General features: G+C 39.9%; 1 protein-coding gene across 3 annotated transcripts in view; it reads left to right on the top strand.

The window, feature by feature from the left end:
- RapGAP1 (Rap GTPase activating protein 1) overlaps positions 1 to 26,158 on the top strand; it is a 711,927-nt gene that overhangs the window by 512,805 nt on the left and 172,964 nt on the right. For all 3 annotated transcript variants that reach the window (XM_019050723.2, XM_072301237.1, XM_019050725.2), the window contains one exon: positions 1,875 to 1,967. In XM_019050723.2, the coding sequence (XP_018906268.2) occupies positions 1,875 to 1,967 (93 nt within the window). The remainder of the gene's footprint in view (positions 1 to 1,874; positions 1,968 to 26,158) is intronic.

Genomic DNA, 26,158 nt, shown 5'->3' with positions numbered 1-26,158 from the left:
GATCGCAATTCACGCCACGCCACTGTGATAGGTTGCTTCGTGTTGAAACGGTCCACCGTTTGGAGATTTTAGGATACCTTCGTGACCATCCGGATCCATTATAATCATGGGCTTTACTATGTTGGCGACTTTTGTGCGAAATTGTTCCATTTTACCGAGATAAAAGGAAAAGTGGGATAGAATCCTGCCTCACTGGAAAAAAACGCATTGGATCGAGAGTCCAGACTCTTGAAAACATTGACAAGAAAAAATACTCTTGATTCAATCGGATTTTTGCTTGAATCAAAACGAAATCCGCTTAAATTAAGATGCTTGGTTCTTGATTTAATCAAGAGTACTTTTTCTCGTCGACGTTTTTAAGAGTCTGAACTCTAGATCCAATGTGTTTTTTTTTCCAGTGCTTGCAAAGGAAAACGCCGCATAAACATTCGAGAGTTGCCAAATTTCCTCTGATTAAAAGTTCATTTTTGAGGATAGTAATGAATATTTTGTCTCCCTCTCTTCATGTCAGCGGTCACAATTTTCTAGATTATTGATTCATCACTGAGAAGAATACAATTAAGTTTTTTTTTATATTTTTATTACTAATGATTAGATACGTGAATGACTACAGAATATACACGTATTAACCCAATGCAATTAAATTCAGACGGTTCTTTGCTCCTCCTTCATTATAAACAATGCTCCGACGATACCAATCTTAACGGAGAATTTGCACTCAGATGAAGCAATAAATAATATGCTGTGCAAATTCCCCATCCTGACAAAATACGGGGAGACTTGTTTTTCTGAAGATTTTGAAAATTTTCATCAAACATTTTTAAAGTAAGTGAAGCGGAAGTCTTCTCAAAAATAGGAGGTGACATAAACTATGCAGTAGATATAATTTCGAGACAGTTTACCCAGAATAATCCCTACTGTAAACCAAGTTCTCGAATTTCTAAAACCAAAAACACATTCGGAGCAAAGTTTGCTCGGTGTCCGACCACCACGGTTGCCCAGGAGGAGGGGGGGGGGGGCATAGTGAGGGGGGCAGTCAGCGACTCCTTTGAATAAAAAGTCAGCCGATCAATCATAAAAGCTGCGGCAGAAGAAGTTTATCTCTCCTCTAACTCGCTTTCCGTCCCGACGAATGATGGATTGCAATTGGCCGACAGCTGAGTAGTGATTGCAGAAACGTCTTCTCCGGCCAAGTCCCGGAAAATCCACCCACTGTTGCCTCCTAATCCCATTTTTTCTCTTCATAATATTCGGTTTCACCATATACATGCACGTACTTGACACACTCTTGCGAGTGACTGAAATTTTTGCGGAGAGCAGCCACCATTGCAATGTAATTATCGTTGAATTTTGGCTTTGAGCACCTCATGTTTCATGGAATTTTTCCCACGCACAAGTTCTACTCTGCTGTGCTAAGGAAAAACACCGTATGAGACTTCAGAAATTACAAAATTTCCTTTGATTAAATATGGATTTTCAGGGAAATCTATGACTATTTTTCCTCGATTGTTTTAGAGAATTTTATGCGCGATCAAATTTAAATTATCTGAAAATTTCAGGGGAGAATATTCATAACTCTCTTCAAAAATATAAATTTTACTGGAGGAAACTTGGCAACTTTCGAAAGTTCTTATGACGATTTTCCTTAGCACGTTAGTATTCCGAGAGTATGTCTCCTATCCGAAAACCCTTGAATTCCTCTCTTAGAATTCACGTAAGCGCGTTTAAAACTTGCTAAAAGCCGTATGCGTGGAAATCAGATTTTAAACTTATGCCATGGACACACATTCAATCATCTGAAAAGTTTTGTGGAATCAACCCTTTTCTTGTTCTAATTTTCTAGTTATTTTATGTCCTATTTCTTTTTTTTCCAGAATGCTACACAGGACCTGTTTGAATTACTCGAAAGGGTGCAATGCAGTCGACTGGACGATCAAAGATGTGTCCTGCCGGCTTATTTCTCACAGGTAAACATTTTTCATCTAGCTCTTTAAACAGTTTTAATCTGAACCGCCCTCGAATGCTGCATGCTTGTGTTTAATTGTTCCGTATTTTTCCGCGTCAATCTTAATCAAATTCGACTCTCAAAAGAATCAAAGCCTACGTTTTACGGTTACGAGAGAGCCTAATGCAGGTAATTAAAAACTAAAATTCACCCGGTATTAATTTGATTTCAGGTTATTACACACATAGATGTAAAATTCTACTAAAAATTCCCACGTTCCCGACACATTTTATCACAAAAAAAAAAAAAAAAAAAAAAAAATTGATTTTCGTACTAGGGTCTATGATATTCCAGGGCAACTCAATTCAATCTGCTCCATGATCAAAATCGATGAACCTATCCGCGAAGGAGAAGCAATCCTATGCTATTTATAGTCAGATTATACTACAATAATACCGACCATCCCTTAATCGTATTGGCTATTTCCAACGCGATCAACAGGGAGAGAAAATAAGAGCACCAGCAAGAAGGTGGCTGTAGAACAAAACAGACCTAACCGCAAAGAGCGTCGAATTATGACGGGTGATCACCTGCTAGGCTCAGGTTTCAATACCTTTTCTCTCCTCACTAACCGCTCGAAAACATCGAATAAGACACCCTTTTCAAAAAAAACCACGAACCTCGTATCATGAACTGAACGTAGATACGCGGTTTTTCCTAGTGACGAATAAAAGCACGAACCAGTCAAAGCTTAAATGAAAATCCGTGGCGCGGAAAGCATCCGAAAGAAAGAGCGCCAATCGACGCGAACAAGTGTTTCCGACGGGTCGCCACATCGCCGGAAATATTGCAGATTTTTCCCTCGGGAAATGGGTGTTTTTCGTGCGATCTGGCAATCTGTTTCCGATCACGGCGGGGCTCGCAATGTGATCCCTAGCTGCTAGTCTTTGACGAGCTTTGAGCTTTTCACCTCATTCTCACCCTCACCCTTGTCAGCTTCAGAAATAAAAATGAATGCTCACTACGAGCTTGAAAGTTCTAATTGTAACTGAAGCAGCTTTCAAAATTCAGCAACAGGTACGTCGTAGCCACATGCTCGTAGCCTCTTTCTCCCAAGCCCTGGATACTATAGTTAAAACGGATCAAATTCAACATATACGACTGAACATTCTTTAATCTTATCATCTAGGAATCAAACGCGGCCATCTTGCTTCTTAAGTTTACTTTTTTCTGTTTTGTAGTTTATTCCGAAACGAATAACGAAGCAATGAAATTTACTATTGAAGTTAAAGAAATTACTTAATTTTTAAGTTGATAGAAGATTTAGTCAAAAGATAACATCAATGTGTCAAGTTAAAGTTATAATTTATGGATCTAGTCCTTAGAGATAGCTAAATTTGTTACTAAATTGAAAAGTACATCGAAAAAATTGATAAAATGACCCGATAAGATCTGTAGTTTTAAAAAAAAATAAAATTTGTTTTTAAAATTACTAATTCAATAAAGTCTAATATTAATTGAATTTTGAAAGTTTTTGAGAATGGCTCATACATACGTAATGTAAAAACATAGCTCACAATATCAAAGTTTAATAATTCTCGGTTTCGTGTGGAACAAATGTAATGCAAGGAAATTTGCAACACGCAGGTAGATGCAGATGCGGTTTGAGTAAAATTCTTAAAGTTGTCTAATTTTGAAGTTAAGAAATTAAATCGCAAGGGCTGAATTCATAGTCGCTCCCCAAATAGTTCCTTTACTCAAAAAATCAATTAATTCTTATCAAGAGAATTTTAAGGAAGCCTTTAATATTAAATCAATCAAGTGCACTGTATACAATGATCACGAAAAAACGAACTCCACCTCTTATTTGTATCCAAACGGGCTGGAGGTCCTTAATGAGCAACAAAATCGTAGCGTATTGTTCGACGCCGAAAGCGCGCCTTCAAATCGTTGGGTAGGCTACACAGCATCGGCAGCGTTCGAATAGTTGCGTTGCATATCGTGGGTTAATTATTGAAGGCGCTCACCGCGGAAGGCTCGTTAACTTGACGCCACTCCGCTTGAGCTCTATCAGTTTGAGCTCTGGTCAGTTAAGCTGTTCCAAGTATTATTGTTGAAGTATAGTTTTTAAATTTTATTCATTACTATACATTTTTGAAGGTTTTCCGCTAGCTAGAAATGCGTGACATTGTTTTAAAATTAAACTCATACTTCTCCAAATTTTACTCCGCCTTTTCAAGCTAAAGCATGCGTCTTTTATGCGCTCCTGGGTTGATGCCGGGAGTTAATGCATAGTTCCTGTACGTCGGTAGTCTGTGGTGTCAAATCGCTAGGATTGATTTAAATTTACACTAAAACTTTTAAGGTAAAAATTAGATACCATGATAAATTCGGCAGTCATCAATTATAGTTGTATGAGAACAAGCGTTTCCACGCTGCAGTTGAGCAAACCTCTTTCGAATGTAAAATGAACACCTAACGAATGATCTCTCTGTGCGTATGTTAATCCCGTATTTTCACTCATGTATTTATAGTCAAGCGTTGATCCATGCAAAGTGCCAGAAGGGGAAATCCGTTTTATAATACGCGCTCCAGTACAGCCTCGTGAAAAATGCCGTTTATCGGACCTCATGCACAAATCTACGAAATATTATTGTGAATTTATCTCTGTGAAGATTTAAAATTATTTACTAAGCCAACCAAAAATTGAATATGCGCAAACGAGGATATTCAATGGTATTGACAAACTTCAAGATTTCAACCGATCTACTTGGACATTAAATTTTTGTAAATTGATACTAATTTTCTGTACCAATGACAAATCATTCCACGTTTTTTTAGGAATCAGTGTAGAAGGTTATTTCGTTTAATTTTAGCCGATACTATTTAAAGTGTCCCACATCCCACATATAATGCTTAATAATCCTCCTGTAATCATATCTTAAACCATTCTGGCCTCCCTTGGGAAAAAGCCTAGTTCTACATCGACTGTCCTACGGCCGCTTTTTTTTATCCCTACTATTCTCAAGAAAACATATTTCCATGAAACAGAAAGAACTAAACATTCACAATAACCGCGCGCAGCGAGGACGAAGCGCTCGCTACTTGTTCAATCTGGACCGCGAAAAAACGCCTTCAAATGCGCAGCTATGCAACTCTTCTAACGCATTGTTGAATGCCTACCCTGAAAGGAGTTTTAACCTGCCGTATGTATGCTTGTGGTTCCGCTCATCGACCGCCTGTTCCGTTCATACCAGAGCGCTCTACTGACTGAAAGTCTAACCTGAGCCCTTCTTTTTATCATATAGAGTGCGCGCGCGATACAAAGTCAGCCTTTTGACCGCACAGTAATTTGGTTTAGCGATGAATTCACATAACGTTGAAAATATCTGGCGTATCAAAAATTCGATGTCTTTTATCCCAGTTTTCCGTAGAAAGGCGCAAGTAATTTTTTTTAAAAAACAATTTTAAAATATAACTCAAAGCATCTCTTTTTATAAAAATTCTGAAATATTACTCCAAGCTAGAAATGCTTTTCAAACTTCTTAACGCTCTCATGTTCTTCCTTTAATCGTAATCCGGACTTCACCTGCAAGTAGCGGAATATTTTGAGGATTTATTATTCAAAGTATGATTTAGTCACACGTATAAAATAAAACCAACATGTTTTGACACTAATATGCTCAGGAAAGAGCTGCATGAATATTTTCTCAATTAATTTTTTTTTAAAAATAAACACAATCTAAAAAATTCCTGTCTAAATATTTTTCAAAATATTCTCTCAGTAATATTTTATATAATATATCACCATTATTTGCAAAGTACCTTCGAAATATTTTACGCTTTGCATAGTCTAAACATCGATGATATAATGTACCGGCTTTTGCCGCCGCCCGCGCCACTGTGCGACGGCGGCCGCGCCGTGGCGTCGCGGCGTCCGAGAGCCCTTTCCTTTCACTCGGCTGGCTCGACACCCGCAACTTGTTGCTGTGACAGATCGTTCCTTTGACCTGCTTCGAGTCATTTCAGCCGTACAAATGAGCCGTCCAGGCGTCAAACCCGTCACGACGACGGCGCGCGCCGCAATCGTGCTCATGCTGCGCCGCGTGCGAAGAAAAAATAACAAACCCACTAACGAATCTGCACCGATGACCCTTTGACTTTATGACGAGGGGTGTGTCAACGAGACCTTTTACGCTCAACGTAACGAGGAGTGAGTATGGAAATATGTGTGGTGATTTAGGCTTCTATATGAATATTTTGACGTATTTCTATCGAACGAAACTATGTGCATTATGACGTGAGCCCTGTTATGCGCATATGCTTATGGATCCCAGGGCTCATGTCTTAATGCACATAGTTCCGTTTGATAGAAATACGTCCATTTAAGGATTCGATTCCCTTTCGACCCCTCTCCCCTCCCCTGTAAGTAAAGATTGGATTCGTATTAACGTTTAATTCTCCAGTTTTGCCCCAAAATAGAATGGAGCACGTTAATTTTAGTAAAATACACAAAAATAGCCTAGATAATTCAACTAAAAAAACCAAGAAAATGGGTAACCAAGGCCATACCAACAAAATGAAAAACCTGGGACATTTTGGGGTGGTTTCAACCCCCTTCTCGACCAGGAAACACAAATATATACTAATTTATAAAAATCAAAATTATTTATAATTATACAAATATACAAAATTATACAATACAATAATTAATTATCAATTTATACAAATACGTAGACCCCATTTTGTGATACCAAAGAAGCGGTTATCCGTAAATGCATTTTAACGTAAGTACGTGTATCCAAAAATCCTTTCATCCCAAGATTTCTCAGAGTAGCCAAAAATGTGTTCGATCAGCCAAGTTCTTTTCGTATAATAATTATCAGACGGAAAAAAGTAACTAAAAGTAACCATGACTACGGAAATTTTTAGCTATGAATAACGCTTGAAGAGTTAAAAAAGTAACAATCTCCCACACTCTTATACTCAAGTAAGGAATTACGTTGATTTATATTCAAGCTTTTCCAAGCCAGTACCGTGGACATCGCTACATATAATAGTAGCAAATTGTGTACGACCGCAGCTCGGAAAGTTGCATCGTTGTAACCTCACAGTTGAAACGGTTGTACTTGCAACCGCAGAACCCACCAACCGAAGAAGATGCGACTTCAGAACAGCAATCCATAGCACCAGTTCTAGAAGTTTTGAGAATCATGCTCGTAGCCGCGGAAAATTCTATTGGAGCTCTACGGTTTTACCGAAATGTATTATTCTGCATGTTTATCGAAAAGATTATTTTATAGTCACGCTTCAAACCATTTCTCCATGCCCGTCCTGTCGCGGTGCAAACCAAAAACCGAGTCAAACCACGTCCTGAGGTGCTCTTAACCTGTTCGAATAGAACTGATACAAGGCAGTCCCGTTTTATGGCGGCTGTTCCCTCTTTTACGATTGTTACCTGTTTTATTGTCTGTTTTGGTAGGGGGCTTTTGATCGAGCATTGTGTCGTGCCCATAAACCTCGAGTCCCTTGTTTTCTCGGATCGGCTTTGTTCCGTCCAGGCGCGCGTGATCTATCGGTGTTGACGTCACGAATATGACGTCATTTTGGTTGCAGTGTCAACGGTGCGCATCATCAATCGAGTCCGGATTTTAATGCGCCAGGGTTCTGACCCGTTGCACCGAGGTCGACGACCCGATTGTCCGAGTTTCTGTTGCGCAATCCGTCCGGGAACGTTTTTCGTGAATTTCGGAGAGATTAATTATCGCAGTTAACTTTAAACTGACTCATTGAACGAAAACACTCCTTATTAACATACCAGAGGGTCGTTCACCTGAAGGTGAATTACGAAGCTGTTTCTTAAAACCGCGCTGACTGCAAAATTTCGAAGACAGGTTTTTGAAATTTGGAGGTGCATGAAGGAACATGATGTCTGGCGAATAATAAAATTGAACAATAAGAGGGATTTTTTGACGACTGTGCGAAAAGGGGAAAACGTTAGAAAGTGAGGGATACTATCGCTAGTGAGGGCAATTAAACTGGAAATATCAGATTCCCACTTGTGTAGTATAGTATAATTTAACAATGATAGAGATTGCTTTTAATTTTTGCCCAGGACTTATCAGAAATGATTTATTATATCCTTGTTTCTTTGGGGGAAATGCCACAAACCCAGATAAAACCTTTATAAATCATGTAATATGTGTCTGCAAATGCCGAAATTTTTGCTGTTGAAGTTGAGAGGACCCATTCATCGTTCTTAATTCGTATAGCAGTGTAAGCCAAAATTTTTGAAATATTTGGCCAACCGAAATTCCAACTTTTGCAGTCCGATGATTGTTTATGTAAATTACCTCAAAGCACGAATGATCTCCGTTTTTACTAGGCAGCACCTGGCTTACATAGTGCATACCGCTCTACACTAAAAATTCCAAACTATGATGACAAAAAGGTTTGATTAGTTATTTCTACAGAGCTTACAAAACAAATTAATCATAACTTAACATACCGTCAGTGAAAATTATGCTAATCAACATTAAGGTTTGTAGAAGTTGAATCTCACGCTACAGAGAGAATTCTTCTCTGATGGTGATCAGTAACATTATAATAAATTTTGGCGAGAACATTTATCAAGGAGCTAGATATCTTCCTGATATGGCGTTGCAGGAAAAATCGACTTTAAGCTAGTCATTGGGCTAATTTATTAGGTAAGAATTCCTACGTGGTTAGATTCAAAAGGACATGGTACGTGATCTCTCCACCGACCATCGAGGTAAGACGCGTTTCTAGAATAATTTCTCGTTCGTTCCTCCTTGAGGGAACTTAAGACGCGGAAAATAATTAAAACGTTCCGTCGTGCAATGGAAAATCATCGTATGAGCATAAAAATGTTGCCAAATTCTCCGTGATGGAATTTCTATTTTAAAGAAAGTTTACAAGTATTTTCGTTGAAAGTTATAGGTACCCTTTAAAATACTTCCATAAAATGTTCTTAATAATTTTGAATTTAAAAAAAACTCGGAAATTTCCTAGTAAATTGGTGTTTTATTGGAAGAAATTTGGCAACGTTTGAATATTCGTACGGTGTATTTCTCTCGCGCCAGTATTGTTCTACCTTTCATTTACCTTCGTAATATAGTCGCTCTTCATACGTAAGAAGGCGTATCTCAATTTTTATATGAGCCCTTGTTTACGTATAAACCCATCCTTTCCACGGCCCATGCGGATATCGAGGTACGCCCTTGGCCTTACGTCAGAGGTGCGGCGATATTTTCGTCTCTATCTGGCAGAATGGTTGTCAACTCATTCTCCCTTTTTCACAACTTTATGATCAGTGGCTGACTTTATTTCGTGGAGGCCAACCAGTCCGAGAGTTGGCAGTCCCACGAAAACGCCGGGGGTATGCAATATATCTACATACATTTGTGTAACACTCCACTCCAAGTGAAATGTCATTACGCTAAGCAAGGAGATGAAAGGTGAGATAAGAGCCTCGACAAATGCCGCCGTGATTAATCCTATATTAATGAAGGTATGCAAGTCTGTTTGAAAGATTCTGTCAGCCATTCCATGTGCTAATCTCATCCTAAATTTAGCGAGCATGGACGTACCACACCCACATCGTAGTCAGAGAATTAGAAGTGGAAATCTCTTCTTATATTATATTTCCATCACTCCTGAAGAACTATTTAAGGCCCCTAGTTCCTAACCCAGCAATTTCCATTGCCCTGTCTAAAAATTGTGCGATCATTATAATTTTAAAAGTGAAAGAACGGTAAAACCTACATGTTTATGTTTTCTTGTGAATTTTCTGTTAATAAGCGAGCAAATTTGGAAAATTGTAAAAACTACTGGACGTTTTGATTTTTCCTCACAGAAAATTAATATGATTGCACAGTTTTTAGATAGGACAATGGAGATTGTTGGGTTTGGAACAAGAGACCTCATTTGTTTGGCTCATGTGTAAAAACTCGTTTCCTCCTGATTCTGAGCGGAAATCATCGTTCCGGATGAAAATTACCCATCAAACTTTTATGAAAAATTGAATTGTTCGAATTAGTTTTGCAACCTTGGAAAAAAAATACGCTTTTCTGTCTTGGGAACATGCCTCAGTACACAGCATCGACTCTAAAGATACTAAAATGTGGGTCAAAACGGTGAACATTTCCACTGTCCTTGAACTTTAACCGTAGCTCAGTGCATTAGCTCAATGTCAGACAGCAAAATTTATAAGTAAGTGTAAATAAAGGCGCCGCAATGAGCTTCCAGATTTGTGAAGTTGGCGTTAGTAGCGCTGCGGTGGCTGCTTGCCGAAACGACCTCCTTGGAATCATTAAAACGGCGGCGATTCCGAGAGACTAATGTTCCGTGATGTCAAGCGTGGAATAATGCGATTATCCAAGGCTGCGCTGGGTCAGCGATGATTGTTCAGATGCACGTTTTCAGCTCGATCCGCCAAAGTGCGCGCTTTTCAGCGCGAAGCCATACTGCCGTGCTGAGGAAAAACGTCGCATGAACCTTCAAGCGTTGCCAAATTTCCTCCGAGAAAACACGAATTTCCTGGTAAATTTATGAATATTTTCCTTTCGATTTTTCAGGTAATTTTGTACGCAATTCCACCTCAAGTTCCGGAAAATTTCGTGGGAAAATATCCATAACTTTCCTCAAAAATAAACTTTTCATGGAGGAAATGTGGCAACTCTCGGATGTTCATACGGCGTTCTTCCTTAGCGCGGCAGCATATGCAAATCCATGCCAGGTTAAATAATGGCTTAATTAAATTTTTCCAGCTCACATGCTCTTGAGGAAACCGTCGAATATTAATAGAAACAATCGTCGGTGTTTACCCGGAGTGCAGGTGGGATTGCCCATTTTTTTCTGCGCCCTCGCGTGTCGGCGGGAAAGGTCGACTATGCGCTTTTCTCTTAAGTGGCTTGCTCTAATTTTACATTCATAGTTAAAATGATTAATTTGCCTGAGTGGGACGTGAAGTAGAATAAAAGGTTTTGTTTCACGCCGAAGCAGGCATAAGGCAGTAATCCCGATTTCATGTGTCTTTGGATGAGATTTTTCCCGCAGAAGAAGCGGAAACCGTATTATCGAAAAACTCAGAATTGAAGTATTGGTACCACTGCTTCGAGGAGATATTTACGATCGTCAACCACTAAAAAAACTCCCCTCTTTTCTTTTCTTCCTCCTGCTTCTCTCTCGTCCTGCTCATTTTTCTTCTCATTCCTTTCCTTTTTTCTTTTCTTCTTTATCTTCATTTTTTTCGTGCTCATTTCTTCTTTCTCTCATTTTGATCGAACTGAGCAGAAAGAAATCAAAGCCTTTCAAGTTGGAATTAATGAAAGAGGCTTAATATTTTTTGCTCCTTAGGAGGCTCAACATTTCAGATGAAGTTTAATCGCTATTTCAACGTTCAAAATTTTGTTTCTGAACTTTGGATTTTTGACATGCTAAAATTAAGCTGAAGATTTGACACTCCTAATTCATGTTTCGTCCTCACCATTTAATTTAGTTTATTTTAACTTCTTCCTTCTCTTCTTAGTCCTGATCACTTACCTCTCCTCTCCTCCGTCCACGAATGCAACCAATTATCAATTCATAATTGGTTCTTAATTGGATCTATGCCTACCCTCTGTTATTCTGCCGATAACGAGCATTGAATGCGTGCATTAGGGCAGCTCAACATTGCTTGTTTCATAATCCTCAAAATAATCATGTGATCAGGTCACACACACACAGGTTGATATAACAGATTGTTCCCGTCCTGATCTTCCATCTTCATTTTCGACCAAATTCGTGGTTGCCGAATTAGCTTCAATTTTGAGTTAGGAAGAGAAGAGGTGAGGAGCTGCAGAGAGCGATTCTTGCACGATGTGCCTCTTTGACTGGTGATCCTGCGTGCCAGATGACGCTCAACCGACCAAAAGACTAATAATTGCCTCCGATCCCTATTTCCTCTCGATTAATCGCTTCCATGCTTTTCCGGCATCCAGGATCGTTGCGATAACGCTCAACAAATATTGAAATCATCTCCAAGAGTACTTAGTAGCATATTTAATGTGAAGGTAAGGATGCAATAGAGAGCAGGATTAAAATCCTAGTGTGGTTTGGAATTGTTATGCATTCGTTGAAAACTTTAAAATTGTAATATGGAGCGATTGCGCATTATAAAAGTGCTGTTCTACAACCAGTCAACAATTTTCAATCTCCAACGTTTATCAACCAAGGGCAGAAGCACATGAGCAAAATATTCATTTATGAATCCTCTTTGAATTGTCATTTTTAAGCACATGAATTAAATATTTCGAACTCTTTGTAAGAGTACTTCACACAGACCATAGAGACGAAGCGGGGGTCTCTGGTCAATTCGAGATTTGAAACCGCTGATGCTGTAAGAATTCTTCGAGGTAGAAACAAAAAGGCAGGTGCAGGCTGGAACGAACTTGATGTCTGGAAAATTGTAAGCTGATTTCTCATGTCTCAGCACTCTCGGCACTCTTTTTTTGGTGGATCCGGACTGAAATTTGGTCTGTTTTCGTACATTGTGTACCATTTTTCTGTAATCGGAGTTTTCATCATGACACATCCGAGACGCCATCAAATAACACGCATAAAAAGTTTTAACCATGGCCGCAACTTCCTGTTTTTTTCTCTACGCGCACGGATGCTACGCGATAGAATTCTCTCCACGAAAATTTTGCGGTTCGCGACCTGCGATGGGAACAGGTTCAGGGTTCACGGTGGCCACTACACAACTCGCCCTCTCAATCAATGTTTCATAGCGGGTTTTTTATTCATGGCTCTAGCTCCCCCTGCCGCATGCCCGTCAAAGCACGGTACGATATTTCAACATGAGCCCTGTTCGGCGTTTGCGTGTGTGCTTTCTAGAGCTCACATAAGAATCAAAGTAGGCCCTTCCTCATAAGAGCAACACGCGACTATAAATTGGAGTATAACGGGAGACTCGCCTCTGAACAGCCGTATAGGTGTAAATTAAAGTTCGTGTGCGGGAAATCGATTATTCAACTTCGATTATTTGCAAGCTCCTAAATGTGTTACGTGAACCATTAAGCGATTACGTGTCTCGATTGCAATTAGTCGCAAATCTTCGAGCGGATTTATGTTTGTAACATCGATTTAGGTTTATTATATCCTATGAAATGGATGACTACTTGCATGAGCAGCGATTCAAAGGCGAAACACATCTGTGTAGTTATAATGAATGACGCCAACTTTTGATTTAAATCAACGCAACGGTTTTGCGGTCGGTTCGTCTGAATCCCATGTTTTGAAAATGTCTCAAGATGATGATGATATTTACGATAGGTTTAGAGATTTTTCGCTTTTAATTCTCACTAAAGTTCCGTTCCTATTTTTAATTTGCTTTGTTTATTATTTGTTCTCGAAAATACTTACAGTTAAGACTCGCTGTAAATAGTATTTTTTTATCTGATGCCTATTTTTCTGTGAAAAAAAGGTAAATGACCTAATTTTTACGCTCGATCCAATGTCAAAAGGCTTTTTTGGGTCAAAAGACCCCCATACCTCCAAACATGTCTTTAAATTGTGAAATTTAGATTTTCCACTAGGATTCAACCTTAAATTGGACTGCATTTTGCAATTTGGAACTATAGATTCTGGCTCATCTGGAAAAACACTTATGTGCATAGGGAAACCAATAAGCACATACGTTGTTTTTAAACCGGGCCAGAATTTATAGTTACAAATTGCAAAATGCAGTCCAATTGGCCTCAGTTTTTTGACGCTGTATTTTCACGCGCGAATCTTACCTTCAGTAGGAAACTATTGAGTATTTTTGACCAAAAATTCCACTGTTTTGCCTCTGATTGTACGCATAAGCAGCAAAATTTGATTCTGAAATCGCGGTTTCAAATTCTTGCCATGAAATTGGGGTGTTTTAAGCTAAGAATTGACGATGAACATGACGCTGAAATAAAATTTTTGAGTTTTTCACACTAACGTCATATCACCAACCCACACTCACAGCGAGCTTTTGAAAGCTCCGAGCCCGAGAAAGGCACTAAGTCAGTCGTCACCCCCGGGCAGAGGCATAGCTCTCGATCACTCACGACCCGACATGCAACTCTCATCGGCGCTCAGCATGACCGACAAATCATCACCCAGCGTCAACGGACCGTCCTCACCAACTCACCTAACTCAACCGCCCATGACGTGTCAACCGCATGATCTCGTAGGAGGCTCCGTCGTCCTCTCACGTGCCATTTGTTTCGGCGACGACAGATCCGATTCGTGTGCCCGCGGCCTAAACCCCCTGTTGCCAGGTGGGGCAGTACTCAATCGTCCTGAAGTTCTCGCAAAAATAAAAGCCACGACTTTAACCTTTTAGTTTCTTGGTGCACTGGAAATAAAAACATACTGGATATAGAGTCCAGACTCTTGAAAACATTGACAGTAAAAAATACTCTTGATTCAATCAGATTTTTGCTTAAATTAAAAGGAAATCCGCTTAAATAAAGAGGCTTGGTTCTTGATTTAAGCTAAAGTCCGATTGAATCAAGAGTATTTTTTCTTGTCAATGTTTTTAAGAGTCTCGACTCTAGCTCCAATGTGTTCTTTTTTCCCAGCGTGTTTACAGACGTCGAGAGTCTCCTCAGAGACAATACATTTTAGAGACCCTGCATTGATAAAATGAGCATTGTAATCGGCTGCGTAAAAAGGTAAATCAACGCTACTTTTAGCCCAGTGATGGTTGATGAGCAACTAATTGAGTATGAAGTCAAGTAAAATTCGCCTAATGATGACTGATGAATGTTGGAGTGAGCACTTTTCTTGGCGAGTTTTTGCAAATTTGGTTAGGGCTGCTACACTAATTGCTTGACTCTTTGGTCATCACTCATCACGAGGCGAATTTTAGCTTTGACTTCCGAAGTAACGTTGACACTGAGAAGAAGATAACAGTGCAGGGTTTCCATAATATTTTGTCTCTGAATTTACAGGTCCTCTCGAGTTGGAATGCGGCAGAAAAACTAAAATCCTGGCAAAACCAATTTCCCTCTGCAAAATCGGAGATAAAATTATCCAAGCCATCGCTTATAGAGAAATCTTCGGCAAGACCCCCAGCAACGAATGATCCTACAAGAGGTCTTAAATTCATCCACTAATGGAACCATGCCAACCTCATATGGACACACTTTTATCCGAAACTAAATAGACAGGGTTATAAAGTACAGCAACTTGTGAAGAAATGTCAGGTCACAACATTTCGGCCAGATCCACCCGGTCGCCTGGCAAATTTGGCGGCAAGGGCGAGCATCTGCCGGACAGCGAAAAGGTCTCGGCGGAACGAATGCGAAAATACGGAGTGGGGCCCGTAATTATCGCATGCAAAAATTATGCGCGGAGTAATAATCATGGCTGCATTTTAATCACTGTCTGCAGCGCCCCCAGCCTCATTCCCAGCCCCATCCCCCGCCGACCTCCCAGAGCTCGCACCGATGCGATGCGACGCGACGTCAGGACGTTACAACGGTCGGCACAGTCCTCGTCGGCGTCGCCGGTCATCCGGAGGAGTTCGACACTTGTACCGCCCTGCAACCGAACGATGTTGCCGTTTTTGCGAGAATTTCGGGTTTTATTCCCGTGAAGAATGGGCGAGTATTGACTGAAGTGGCAACTTTCGGGCGGAATAAAACGTGAGGTAACAACCCGCATGCAACGGCTCTTAAAAGGTACACGTAAGACGGACGTGGTGTTTTACTATTTGCTTTACATCTTGAGAGCATAATGTTGTGGTGAAGAGAGACATTTTGTCGTTTCTCAGGCGAGGGATTGTAATTTCATTTCCGCATTGCAAAATTGCGACTCGTAAATTGTATTTTTACCAGGGAGCTACTGAACATTGTTTATGAAGAATTTTCGCCAATTTTACAGAATTAAGTGCTCGAAAGACATGTCACAGAATCGAGGCGGTAAAAATCCAGGGGAAAAAATTCTTTAACTTTCACGTGAAATATTTCATGAAACTTCAGACATTCATGAAAGATATTGATAAATACCGGCTCCTATTTATGTTTCGCAAAATGTGAAAATTGTAAGTTTTGTATGTTTAAGTGCAGGTTGCATACTGTAGCCCCTGATAAATATGAAATATTTTACAGCCTCATGCAATTCCATGAAATATCTCATTGAAATTTCCAATCTTTCATTTCTTTCTTGTACGTTTCACGCCACCATGCACAGAATTCAAGCATATGCGCAGAGTTCCTCTCTATATCAAGCCTCATTTCTCCGTCTCCCAAACGAAAGAACGCAACCGCACTCCAAAGTTGTAAAATCGCCTCAAACAATTCAATTTCCACGATAATATGACTGCCTTAAGTATTTTCAAAAGTTTACTCATCACTAGGAAGAAGCAGGAGGAAAATCCGTGAATTTCTTCAGAAATGCCATCGGATTCCTCGTAAAAGTACCTCTGAATGAATGGGAGCTTTAAAGCGTTGAAATGTACAAATACATTCTTTCGCTGGAAAAGGTCGATTGGACCGGAAGTTAAACGGAACAAGACAAGAGATGGTAAAAAGCAGCTGGTTGGTGTTTAACCTATGAGTAGACATAATTGCAACGGTTTAACCAGAGTTGACAGAACCAGCACTCGATCGCTTCTTGCTCTCGGAAGAGCGCATCGACGTTACCTTTGCTCAGTGCCATCGGCTGAGCAAATCCTAGAGTATCTCACGACGGATAATATCGGAGTCCTGGGTCGATGGATTGCGTAATGCGGCAATAAAAGACGCAGGGGCCTTAATTGGAAACTCGGTCTCAGTGGTTAACATCCCGTATCGGGAAATGATGGCTCGGCGGGAGAAAGGGAGTGTGGTAGGAGCAAAACGCCAGGAAATGGAAAGTCTGCGTCTCAGGTTTTCCAGTCACGATGTTACGGGTATGCTGCGGGTAGCGATATATCGAAAGCTCATGAAACGACTCTTCGCTGAATCGAAAGTCCTTTTACTTCAACCGGATTCCCCCTTTACTGAGATGCACTGCTAAGGGAGAACGCCGTATAAGCCTCCAGACGTTTCCGAATTTCCTCCCAAAAGTCCTGTAACAACGACTCAGGAATCGAAGAGAAACTAGTGCATATGCGTTGTAAAACTACATTTTTGTCAAGGTAGATATTTTGCAGATTTATCGTTTTCGAAATGAGAAAAAAAATTGACCTCCCTCTTCATAATTGATGTTGATTATATGTAGTCCAAATTCATCGGAAAACTAAATCGGATTATAGCAACAAGATTTTCACTGGACGATGATATAGCATGCATGAACCTATTTAGATCATAAAGTAGAGTTAGATATAGAAAAATATCAATTTATTCTCATTGTTAGCACTGAGGAAAGTCATGTAAATGTTTGGATCCAGTTTGATAGAATAGCTGTAATTGTTGTCAATAGTACTTAGTTTGATCCAAAAACAGGCACACAACCTTTCACAATACGCTGATTGAGCAAAAATCGATTTTTATCGAATAATCAATACTCACTCAGGGCTGCTATGACGCCACGTCTGAACGTATGAATCGAAAATCAAAAGCGAAGAAGGTAATGAAAGGTTGCGGAGCATCGATAAGATCTAACGTAACAATTTAAAATCCTCCACTGTCCCGGGCTGGCTCTTCTAATTGAATACTTCCATGCAATTATGAGATCGGTGACGAGACAGAGAAGAACCACTATCTTGTCAGATTGTCCTCAAAATTAATATTTACCCGTAGTATTAATGAAAGAATCCGCGTTTTATAATCGAACTTTGCACACATGGGTTGGCTGCTCCACTAGAGTTGCCAATCATACCATTTCGAGAGTTGATAGTGTTCTGTTGAAACCGTCAATGATCAGTCTTCACACCAGGAAAAAGAGAGAAAAACTCAATATCGATACTCCTAGATAAATCTGTTGTATTCACTAGAAAAAAAAAATGTCTCGGATCCAGAGTCCAGATTCTTAAAAAATTTGACAGGAAAAAATACTCGGTCAGAAAAAAATATGTCAGATTTTTGCCTGAATCGAGAGTCAGCATCCTAATTTAATCGGATTTCTTTTTGATTTAAGCAAAAATCCGATGGAATCCAGAGTATTTTTTCTTGTCAAATTTTTTAAGAATCTGAACTCGAATATTCGTTGACTTATCACCCAATTTTTCCATTTAGCCACTCATGTATCAGTTTATCAATGGGGTCGCTCTCTTTGCCACAAAAACGGGCAATATCGCGATTTTTAGTTCAGTAGAAAAAAAATAATGAGATCCGTCTATTCGCCAATATGGTACTCCTCAAGATATCAATCTTTGGGTTTCAAAACTGAGGACATCATCATGTGTTATGAGGAATTGAGGTGTGATGTCTTTGTAATTCTTATTTGGCACTTGGTGCTTTGATTGACCTTATTTTTCACTTACTGTCTATCAGATTTAACCAAAAAACACGTTTCTGTATTAAGCTGAACTGCCTCTTTGTCCTTAGAGTTAAGAGCTGTTTTCTCGAAAAATACACTGATCTCGCTTTTCCGTAAGTTTGGCATCCTCGGCCGAGCCCGGGGCGATCATTTTGAAACGAGTCATCAACCCGAAGACGTCGGTCTGCTTTCGCTCGCCGCCGTGGAAATGGCTCATTTGGCCCGATAACACTAACCTTTTAGCGTGCTTTTCGCTCTTTTTGCGCAAGGGGCGTCCATTATCCCTTACTTTGTCCAAGCTCTGAGATGCACTGCGGCGGAGACCTTGCGCAGTGCGACCTTCGATGCGTGCGATTATTCTTGAACTATAACCATGGTGTCGAGCTCCCCTCCAGCTATCGCTGGACAGAATGACCTGAAACTGACTTAGAGAAAATACCAAGTTTTCAATACACTGGTTTGAGTTCTACTCCAACCGTGCCGTATTTCAGGATTCTCCACTAGTATATGTACGAGTTTTAAGGAATTCAACTCCGAAAAAACATACATAAATCTTTAAATTCGTCATCTATAAAAATGAAGTTGAATTCTACTTTTCGCCTTTGCGCCTTTGCGCCTTCGATATTTGGCTTATGCAATGAGGACATCCTTAGAGCTCAAATAGTTGTATCTAAGCGTATTCACCGATTAGGTACGGCTGAAGTGCTCCGCCGCGATACTTAAAACGCCTTCAATTACTGCGTATGCAAAACGGACGACCTTTAAGCTCGAATAGTTGCATCCCTGGCTTTTCGTCGCCATAGCACAGCTGGAGGGCGCTACTGTAAAGGTAACTAGAACGTTTTCAGTTTTTCAAATGTAAAATCGATCACCACATAGCAATAATATTTGCTTTCAAAAGTCTCTATCAAGAACTCCGTTTTTCCTAATTTTGCGGATGTAATTTTCCACCCAACATCAATGGTTGCTCGAGATAGTAGCAATAATCCAATAGTTAGTAAGATCCGCTCGTAGAAAAGTTCCCTCCCATACGTCTGTATTAAATGGGAAAAAGTCGATAGAAGGTTCCAGTTCGCCCACGAAAAATCAGCTTTGATCTAATATGCAATGCACTTAAATTCCCTATGTTTGCGACCGATGACGTTCAGTTTTCCTCGGAATAATTCAGACAGCTTGGTATTGAAAACTCAACCGGAAAACATTCCGTTTCTGATCGTATCTCGAATCATTTACGATACGATCACTGTACAAGCATACACAACTTCCGTATCCGAGAGACACCCTCGAACTTTAGCGATGACATTATCCACCTGCACCCCGCCAAAGGTCAACCTCCACTCCGGTAAGCTTTTGCGACTCAACAATGCGATTCACGCATACACCCACGCACGCAGCCTATAATCCATACATCATCTCCACCACTCTGAAAGACAAGTGGATCACTCGAAGCGTTACCACGTCACCCTTGCCGTGCGTTCCGACGTTTGATTCGACGTGAAACGTCGATGTGTCGCCGGTCCCGTCCGCGCGGCAGACGGACGCAGCGGAACTTCGTCCCACGCCGCGTCCCGTACTGCGTTTTCCGGTGTTGTTGCCGTCGATCGGGGCTCATTTAATTCGTGTTTGCGAACACTTGAATAAATCCATATTTCCAGCCCGGCCACAAACACTTGAGCACACAAACACGCAGCCGTGATAGACTTCGGCTACAAACAACGACACCGCGTTGCGAGATGATGGCGACAATCGTTACTTTTCCGGTCGACGTTTCGGCCCTTCCTCGCATCGACAGACATCGAGAAAAATTAAGAGCGGTTTTGATTCGGATTATCTGCAGTATGGAAGCTGCGAGCTTATTATTGAAATTGATAGACAAAGCGATAGATAGAGAAGACACCAGGAAAATGGAGCGATCCAGGGAAAGAATTCCAGGTATCCAGAGGAGGAAATGGAGGTTGAAACGGGTGGGTGTTTTAGACTAAAGAGGTGGATGATGGACGAAATACTTCTTCTTTGTCCTCAATGTGTATCGCTTCGTCTATTAATTTCAATATTCCGCTGGATTGAAATGGACTACAGGCCTAAGTTAGATGGGCTAGAGAAATTCTGGTATAAGTTTTTTTTTTGACCTAGCTCCCGTGTTAGAGATAATTTCGAGTCGAATATGTTGAAACGGACATTAAAAAATAATCCTGATTTCATATCATATCATGCAAATTTTGAGTAATGGAATAACATACCCTCAAACTTTAATGAAAATGATATAAATTTGGAACTTGTAAATTTTGAGGTATGTCGAGTTTTCCCAAAATTTCAAACGCAATTTTGAGCAGGAAACAATGTTTCAGAGTTTGCAAGTCCCAAATGCATGTCAGCAAACTTGGCAAGTCGCAAATAAGGGAGGATAAAGCAAATAGAATATTTGTATGAATCATTTTGTAAAATACTAAATTCCTTTGAAATCTATTTTTGAACTTAGAAAGTCTTAATGATATTTGTTCAAAAGTTTGGTGAATCCATCTGTTAAAAATTGAGAGGTTTTATGGTGACGTGAATCTCACTTGGAGTGGTGGATCATTAAAAAGCGAACACAGAAACACAAAATCTGAGTAGCAGAAGGTTGTGAACTGCATTTTTCATTTTTGTGTCATAAACATAACTGAGGATAAAATAAAAAACTTATTGTACGGAGGTAAACTTTATGATTTTTCCGAAGGTAAACCAAATAGCAACGAAAATGGACAAGTTATGAAGACTATTAATTTTAAAATTGCGTCAGAACTTCTGCCAGTAATGAGACCCGCGACGAAAACGCTAGAGCCCAGAATTTTTCGAAATGTCTCTTACTTCACAAGAGTGTTTCAAAATAGTCGTTAGACGACCTCTTAAGAAAACGAGACGAGTAGAGAAAGTGAGCTACACACGCAAAAGAGCTCTTTAATGATAACGGTAATTAGGAATATTCGCCGTAACGAGTAAAATAGATGTAAACTGGAGTAGTAAGGTAGGTAACGATGCGAACGCCAAACGCTCACGATCCTTGAATCAAAAGAACGGCTCTTATGTTTTACTAAATTGAATAAGTAAATAAATAAATCATAAAGCAAAGAAAATTGCAAAAGAATGAATCAAATAAGATTCAAATTAATTTCGAATTTAAAATTCAGGCATAGAAAATGCTGAAATAGTCACATCAGACAATTATTATAAGTTATACCTTTTAAAAAAAAAACACACACACACACATTGGATCTAGAGTCCAGACTCTTAAAAACATCGATAAGAAAAAGTACGCTTGATTCAATCAGAATCTAGCTTAAATCGTGAAACAAGCCTCTTAATTTAAGCAGATTTCGTTTTGATTCAAGCAAAAATCCGATTGAATCAAGAGTATTTTTCCTTGTCAATGTTTTCAAGAGTCTGGACTCTAGATCCAATGTGTTTTTTTTCCAGTGTAGGTTTGCAGTATGGGCCTCTACACAAGGCATGAACAATCAGTAAACGTCACTTGTCTTCAACATTGTACGTAAAAAACGATTCATACCATGAAGTTTGAAAACCAACTTCTGAACGAGATACCAACAAGTATTTTTAACACGGATCAAGTGGACGTAAGATTACACAAATGACATAATTTGTATTTCTGCCGTTTAATTAATGTTAATTTTCAACATTATAATATCTTTTCAAATAGTTGATTTCCAGATCATTCGTCGTGCGATTCGTTTTTCTCGTACAATTTTGAAGCGAAACCAGGTGGTGTCGTGCTTTGATTCGCACGTCGTGCAGAAGCCCATTGTACCCCACATCCTCATCCATTTTCGCACAGTTTGGCACTCGCTACTAAATATACCGTGGCGCATCGCCCAACGGTATGTGGTCATGTTACGCCTCCGAACTCCGAAGACCGAACTAACCTTTGTCCTTTCGGGTTCGTTACGGGGCTTTGAAGGGGCTCGTTTCTTTGCACCCAGTTCAAACATGTCCCGAAATAGGAGGGCCGCGAATCCGCGATAAAAATGTGCGCACATCCGATTCGCAATCCGCGGCCCCGTTTTGGCTTATCGAAACGGAACGTCTCGAAATGGACATGGTGGGAGCTATAATCGTGTCCATTCATAGCCGCGACAGATGGGACAATAACACGACTCGTCTCACAGAGTGTGTCTATTCCTCGCTATTCTCAATACCATCCTTTGTTTGGATTTTTAACCGGGTTTTATCGAACTTCTAAGACGTGGGGTAGCGAAAATTGGATACTTTTTAAAAGGTGGAAAGTGAGAGAAAATCTAGCAATTTTGAATACAGTCAACATTTTATTTTCTTTTTTGGGTAAAGGCAGAAAAAGTAAACAAATGTCAAAATTTTACAAAACTTACTACGAAAATTTGCCACGATCGGGGACATGCACTGGAAAAAAAACAAATTGGATCTAGAGTCCAAACTCTTAAAAACATCGACAAGAAAAAGTATTCTTGATTCAATCAGAATCTAGCTTAAATCAAGGACCAAGCCTCTTAATTTAAGCAGATTTCGTTTTAATTCAAGCAAAAATCCGATTGAATCAAGAGTACTTTTTCTTGTCAATGTTTTCAAGAGTCTGGATTCTAGATCCAATGTGATTGTAAATGAAATAATTTCGCCTATAACGGTATGATTTTTCGTCATGTGCGGAAAAAATCGCTCTCGTAACCATATTTTGACCATTTACACAAAAGGAGACTAAGTGTGTCCTCTAAGAAGAGATCATCCATGGCAGAAAGATTTTTCTTGTACCGGTACGACCAGTAATTTTCTATTAAAGTTCGTCAGACCAAATTCTCCCCGCGCTGAAAGTGACGTGCCCGCTCAAAGTTGACAGTGTGGATTCCTTACATTCTCGACTGATTTTGTACGAAATATATTAAGATCAACCCTATTTTATGCAGATAAGAGAGGTGAAAGTTGTCTTTCCCAGAAAATTGAACCACATTTTGCAATTAGGAACTACAATTTTCGGCTCAGTTTAGAAACAACGTATCCACCATTCCTTCCATTACGCACATAAATATTCATACGGATAAGTTAAAAATTGTGGTTTCTAATTGCAAAATGTAGTCCAATAACAAATTGATCCATGCAATTACATTTCTTTGTTGACGCGAGCCCAGCCATCATCATTTAATACGAGGATGACATAATTGCTGACAACGTGTCAAAGCTAGTGTCAACCGCCCTCACCACCCCTTTAGAAAGCCGACCACTCAAAGCGCAAAGGCGCAAAATACCGGCGTGGGAAAAGTTAGAGTGGGCTGCGATGGAAAAATTCAGTCCATTCGTACCGGCGCGGCGCGTCAAAACGAGTATTTTGACATTTCGGCTGTGGAAGAGAGCTTTTGTGAGTGGAATGCCGTAATTTCGTATTCTACCCTAAGGAAACACGCTGAATGAACTTTCGATCGTTGCCACATTTCCTCAGATATTAATTAATTTTCGAGGAAAGTTATGAGTGTTTTCTCCTCAAATTTCTAAGACGACATCTAATGAACTGCACTGGAAAAAAAGTAGCTTGGATATAGAGTCCAGACTCTTGAAAACAATGACAAGAAAAAATACTCTTGATTCAATCGGATTTTTACTTAAATCAAGAACCAAGCCTCTTAATCTAAGCGGATTTCCTATTGATTCAAGCAAAAATCGATTGATCGATTTTTTCTTGTCATTGTTTTCAAGAGTCTGGACTCTAGATCCAAGCGACTCTTTTTTCCAGTGTGTGGATGAACTTGTGCGAAAAGTGCAATGAAAAATGTAAATAAATTTTGAAGAGCACTCGGTTTTTATCCGCGGAAATCTTGCAGTGCAGTGAGGCGTGAATGATCGATTATCGATATTTCCTCATTTGAAGCTATGGTAAAGAATCGATCATTAAGGTGCTCGTTGCAAATACTCTGTTTTTCGATCCTTTTTCATACGTTCAAATGGCAATTTCATCAATGTATCGCAAAGCACGCCACGCCACTGAAATTCTGCAACATCTGATCATTCATGCGGCGTTTTTCCGTAGTATGGCCTTATTCTGCCGTGCTAAGGAAAAACGCCGTACGAACATTGGAAGGTGTCAAATTTCCTACAGTAAAATGTTTATTTTTGAGGAGAGTTATGATATTCTTGTATATCTTAACATCTTCTCTTTGAAATTCTCAGATAACTCAGATCTGATAGCCAATAAAATTCTCTGACAATCTGGAAGAAAATTAGTCACAGATTTCCATGGAAATCCGTAATTTATGAAAGGAAATTTGGCTACGTCTGAAGGCTCATGCGGCGTTTTTCTCATCTGCGGAAAAGGTCGGGCCGATAACCATCACTCGACGAACGCAAGCGTGTAACATCAAATATTCACGATCGCTGTCGTGCATGACGTTACACCGTATCGATGACGTCATATCTACGGAGAGGGTGGCAATGACGCGTACTTTTGTTCCGTAGCGCATCGAGAACACGTGCGGAACTGCGGAAAATGCGGAACCGTGAATGGGTTTTTATTTACGTACCGTATATTCATGAATGTCGCATACGCGCCGCCGAGTGCAGTTTTGATGTACGGACGTGAAAATTGATGAAAGAGGAGATAGAGGGAACCGTGATCGTTCACATCTGGTTATTCTCACGTTTAATTTATTTTGAGGAATAAAATCTTCAGGAAGGAAAACTTTGCCGGTTCTTCGGTGCATACGTTTTTCAGAGAGTAACGTCGAAAGTGTTTTTTCCCGTCGTAAATTTTTGAGACGCCTCTTTTTCTCTACAGAGCATTGATGTTGATAGAGAAAAAAATGTATTACCAGGTGGCCCGCCCTCTGGCCGCTAAGTGGTCCAACCCCTAAATGGTGCTTCGCGCCCTCTAAGGCCCACTTCTCGAGCCCTTGTGAGTTAATGTAAATAGAGCGAGCTCATCCAAGGGAGGAGCTCCTATCGATAACCGCCGTGGCGTGGGGTTAATTGCGATGTATCGATTGTTATTCCATTTAAACCTATGGTAAAGAATCGATTATTAAGGTGTTCGCTGCAAACACCCTGTTCATGGATCCTTTTCCATAGGTTTAAATGACGTAACAATCGATGTATCGCAATTCACGCCACGCCACTGGATAACCACAAAAATCGTGAAAATACTCGTAGGCCCGGTAGATCTATAGAACTAAATTCGACAAAAAGATCATTTACATCGGTTATACGGGAGAATTCACAAAAAGACTTCAGTTATATTTCCATAATTTGAATAGAGCAGGCTCATCGAGGGACTATCACTTGTCAACAATAGCAATAATCATGGAAATCAGTCCAGTAGAACGGTAGAATGAACCGTGCCCAAAAAGTGAACATTTAGGGAGTCCGAGTGCTCGTTGTCGTGCAGGGTTTGGCCTTTGTTGTCTGTTGAGTGGCAAATCAAAGAAAACAACGGATGGTCGAAGATCCTAGCATGAATTGTGGACCATTCTTGTGTAAAATTCTCCGAGAAAACTTCAAAAATTGTCTTTTTTTATTCAATTTAATGATTCAAAATGCCCCACGTGAACAATTCGTTTAAATACACGAATCGTAAATAAGGGTGGGTCGAGAAAGACGAGGTTGGTGAAAGCTAGTGCAACCAATCGAGAATTCTTGGAATTTTTTCTGGAACTTTTAATGAACTTACATTATTGATTTACTAATTATTGTTTCATCCCTTAAAATCTAAGGGGTGAAAAGGTGTCATTTGTATCTGAGAGCATCACATGCTCAGGTTTAAACCCA

This window comes from Bemisia tabaci, chromosome 6 (genome assembly GCF_918797505.1).
Source record: "Bemisia tabaci chromosome 6, PGI_BMITA_v3".
NCBI lineage: Eukaryota > Metazoa > Arthropoda > Insecta > Hemiptera > Aleyrodidae > Bemisia > Bemisia tabaci.
This window is presented reverse-complemented; position numbering and strand designations above follow the sequence as displayed.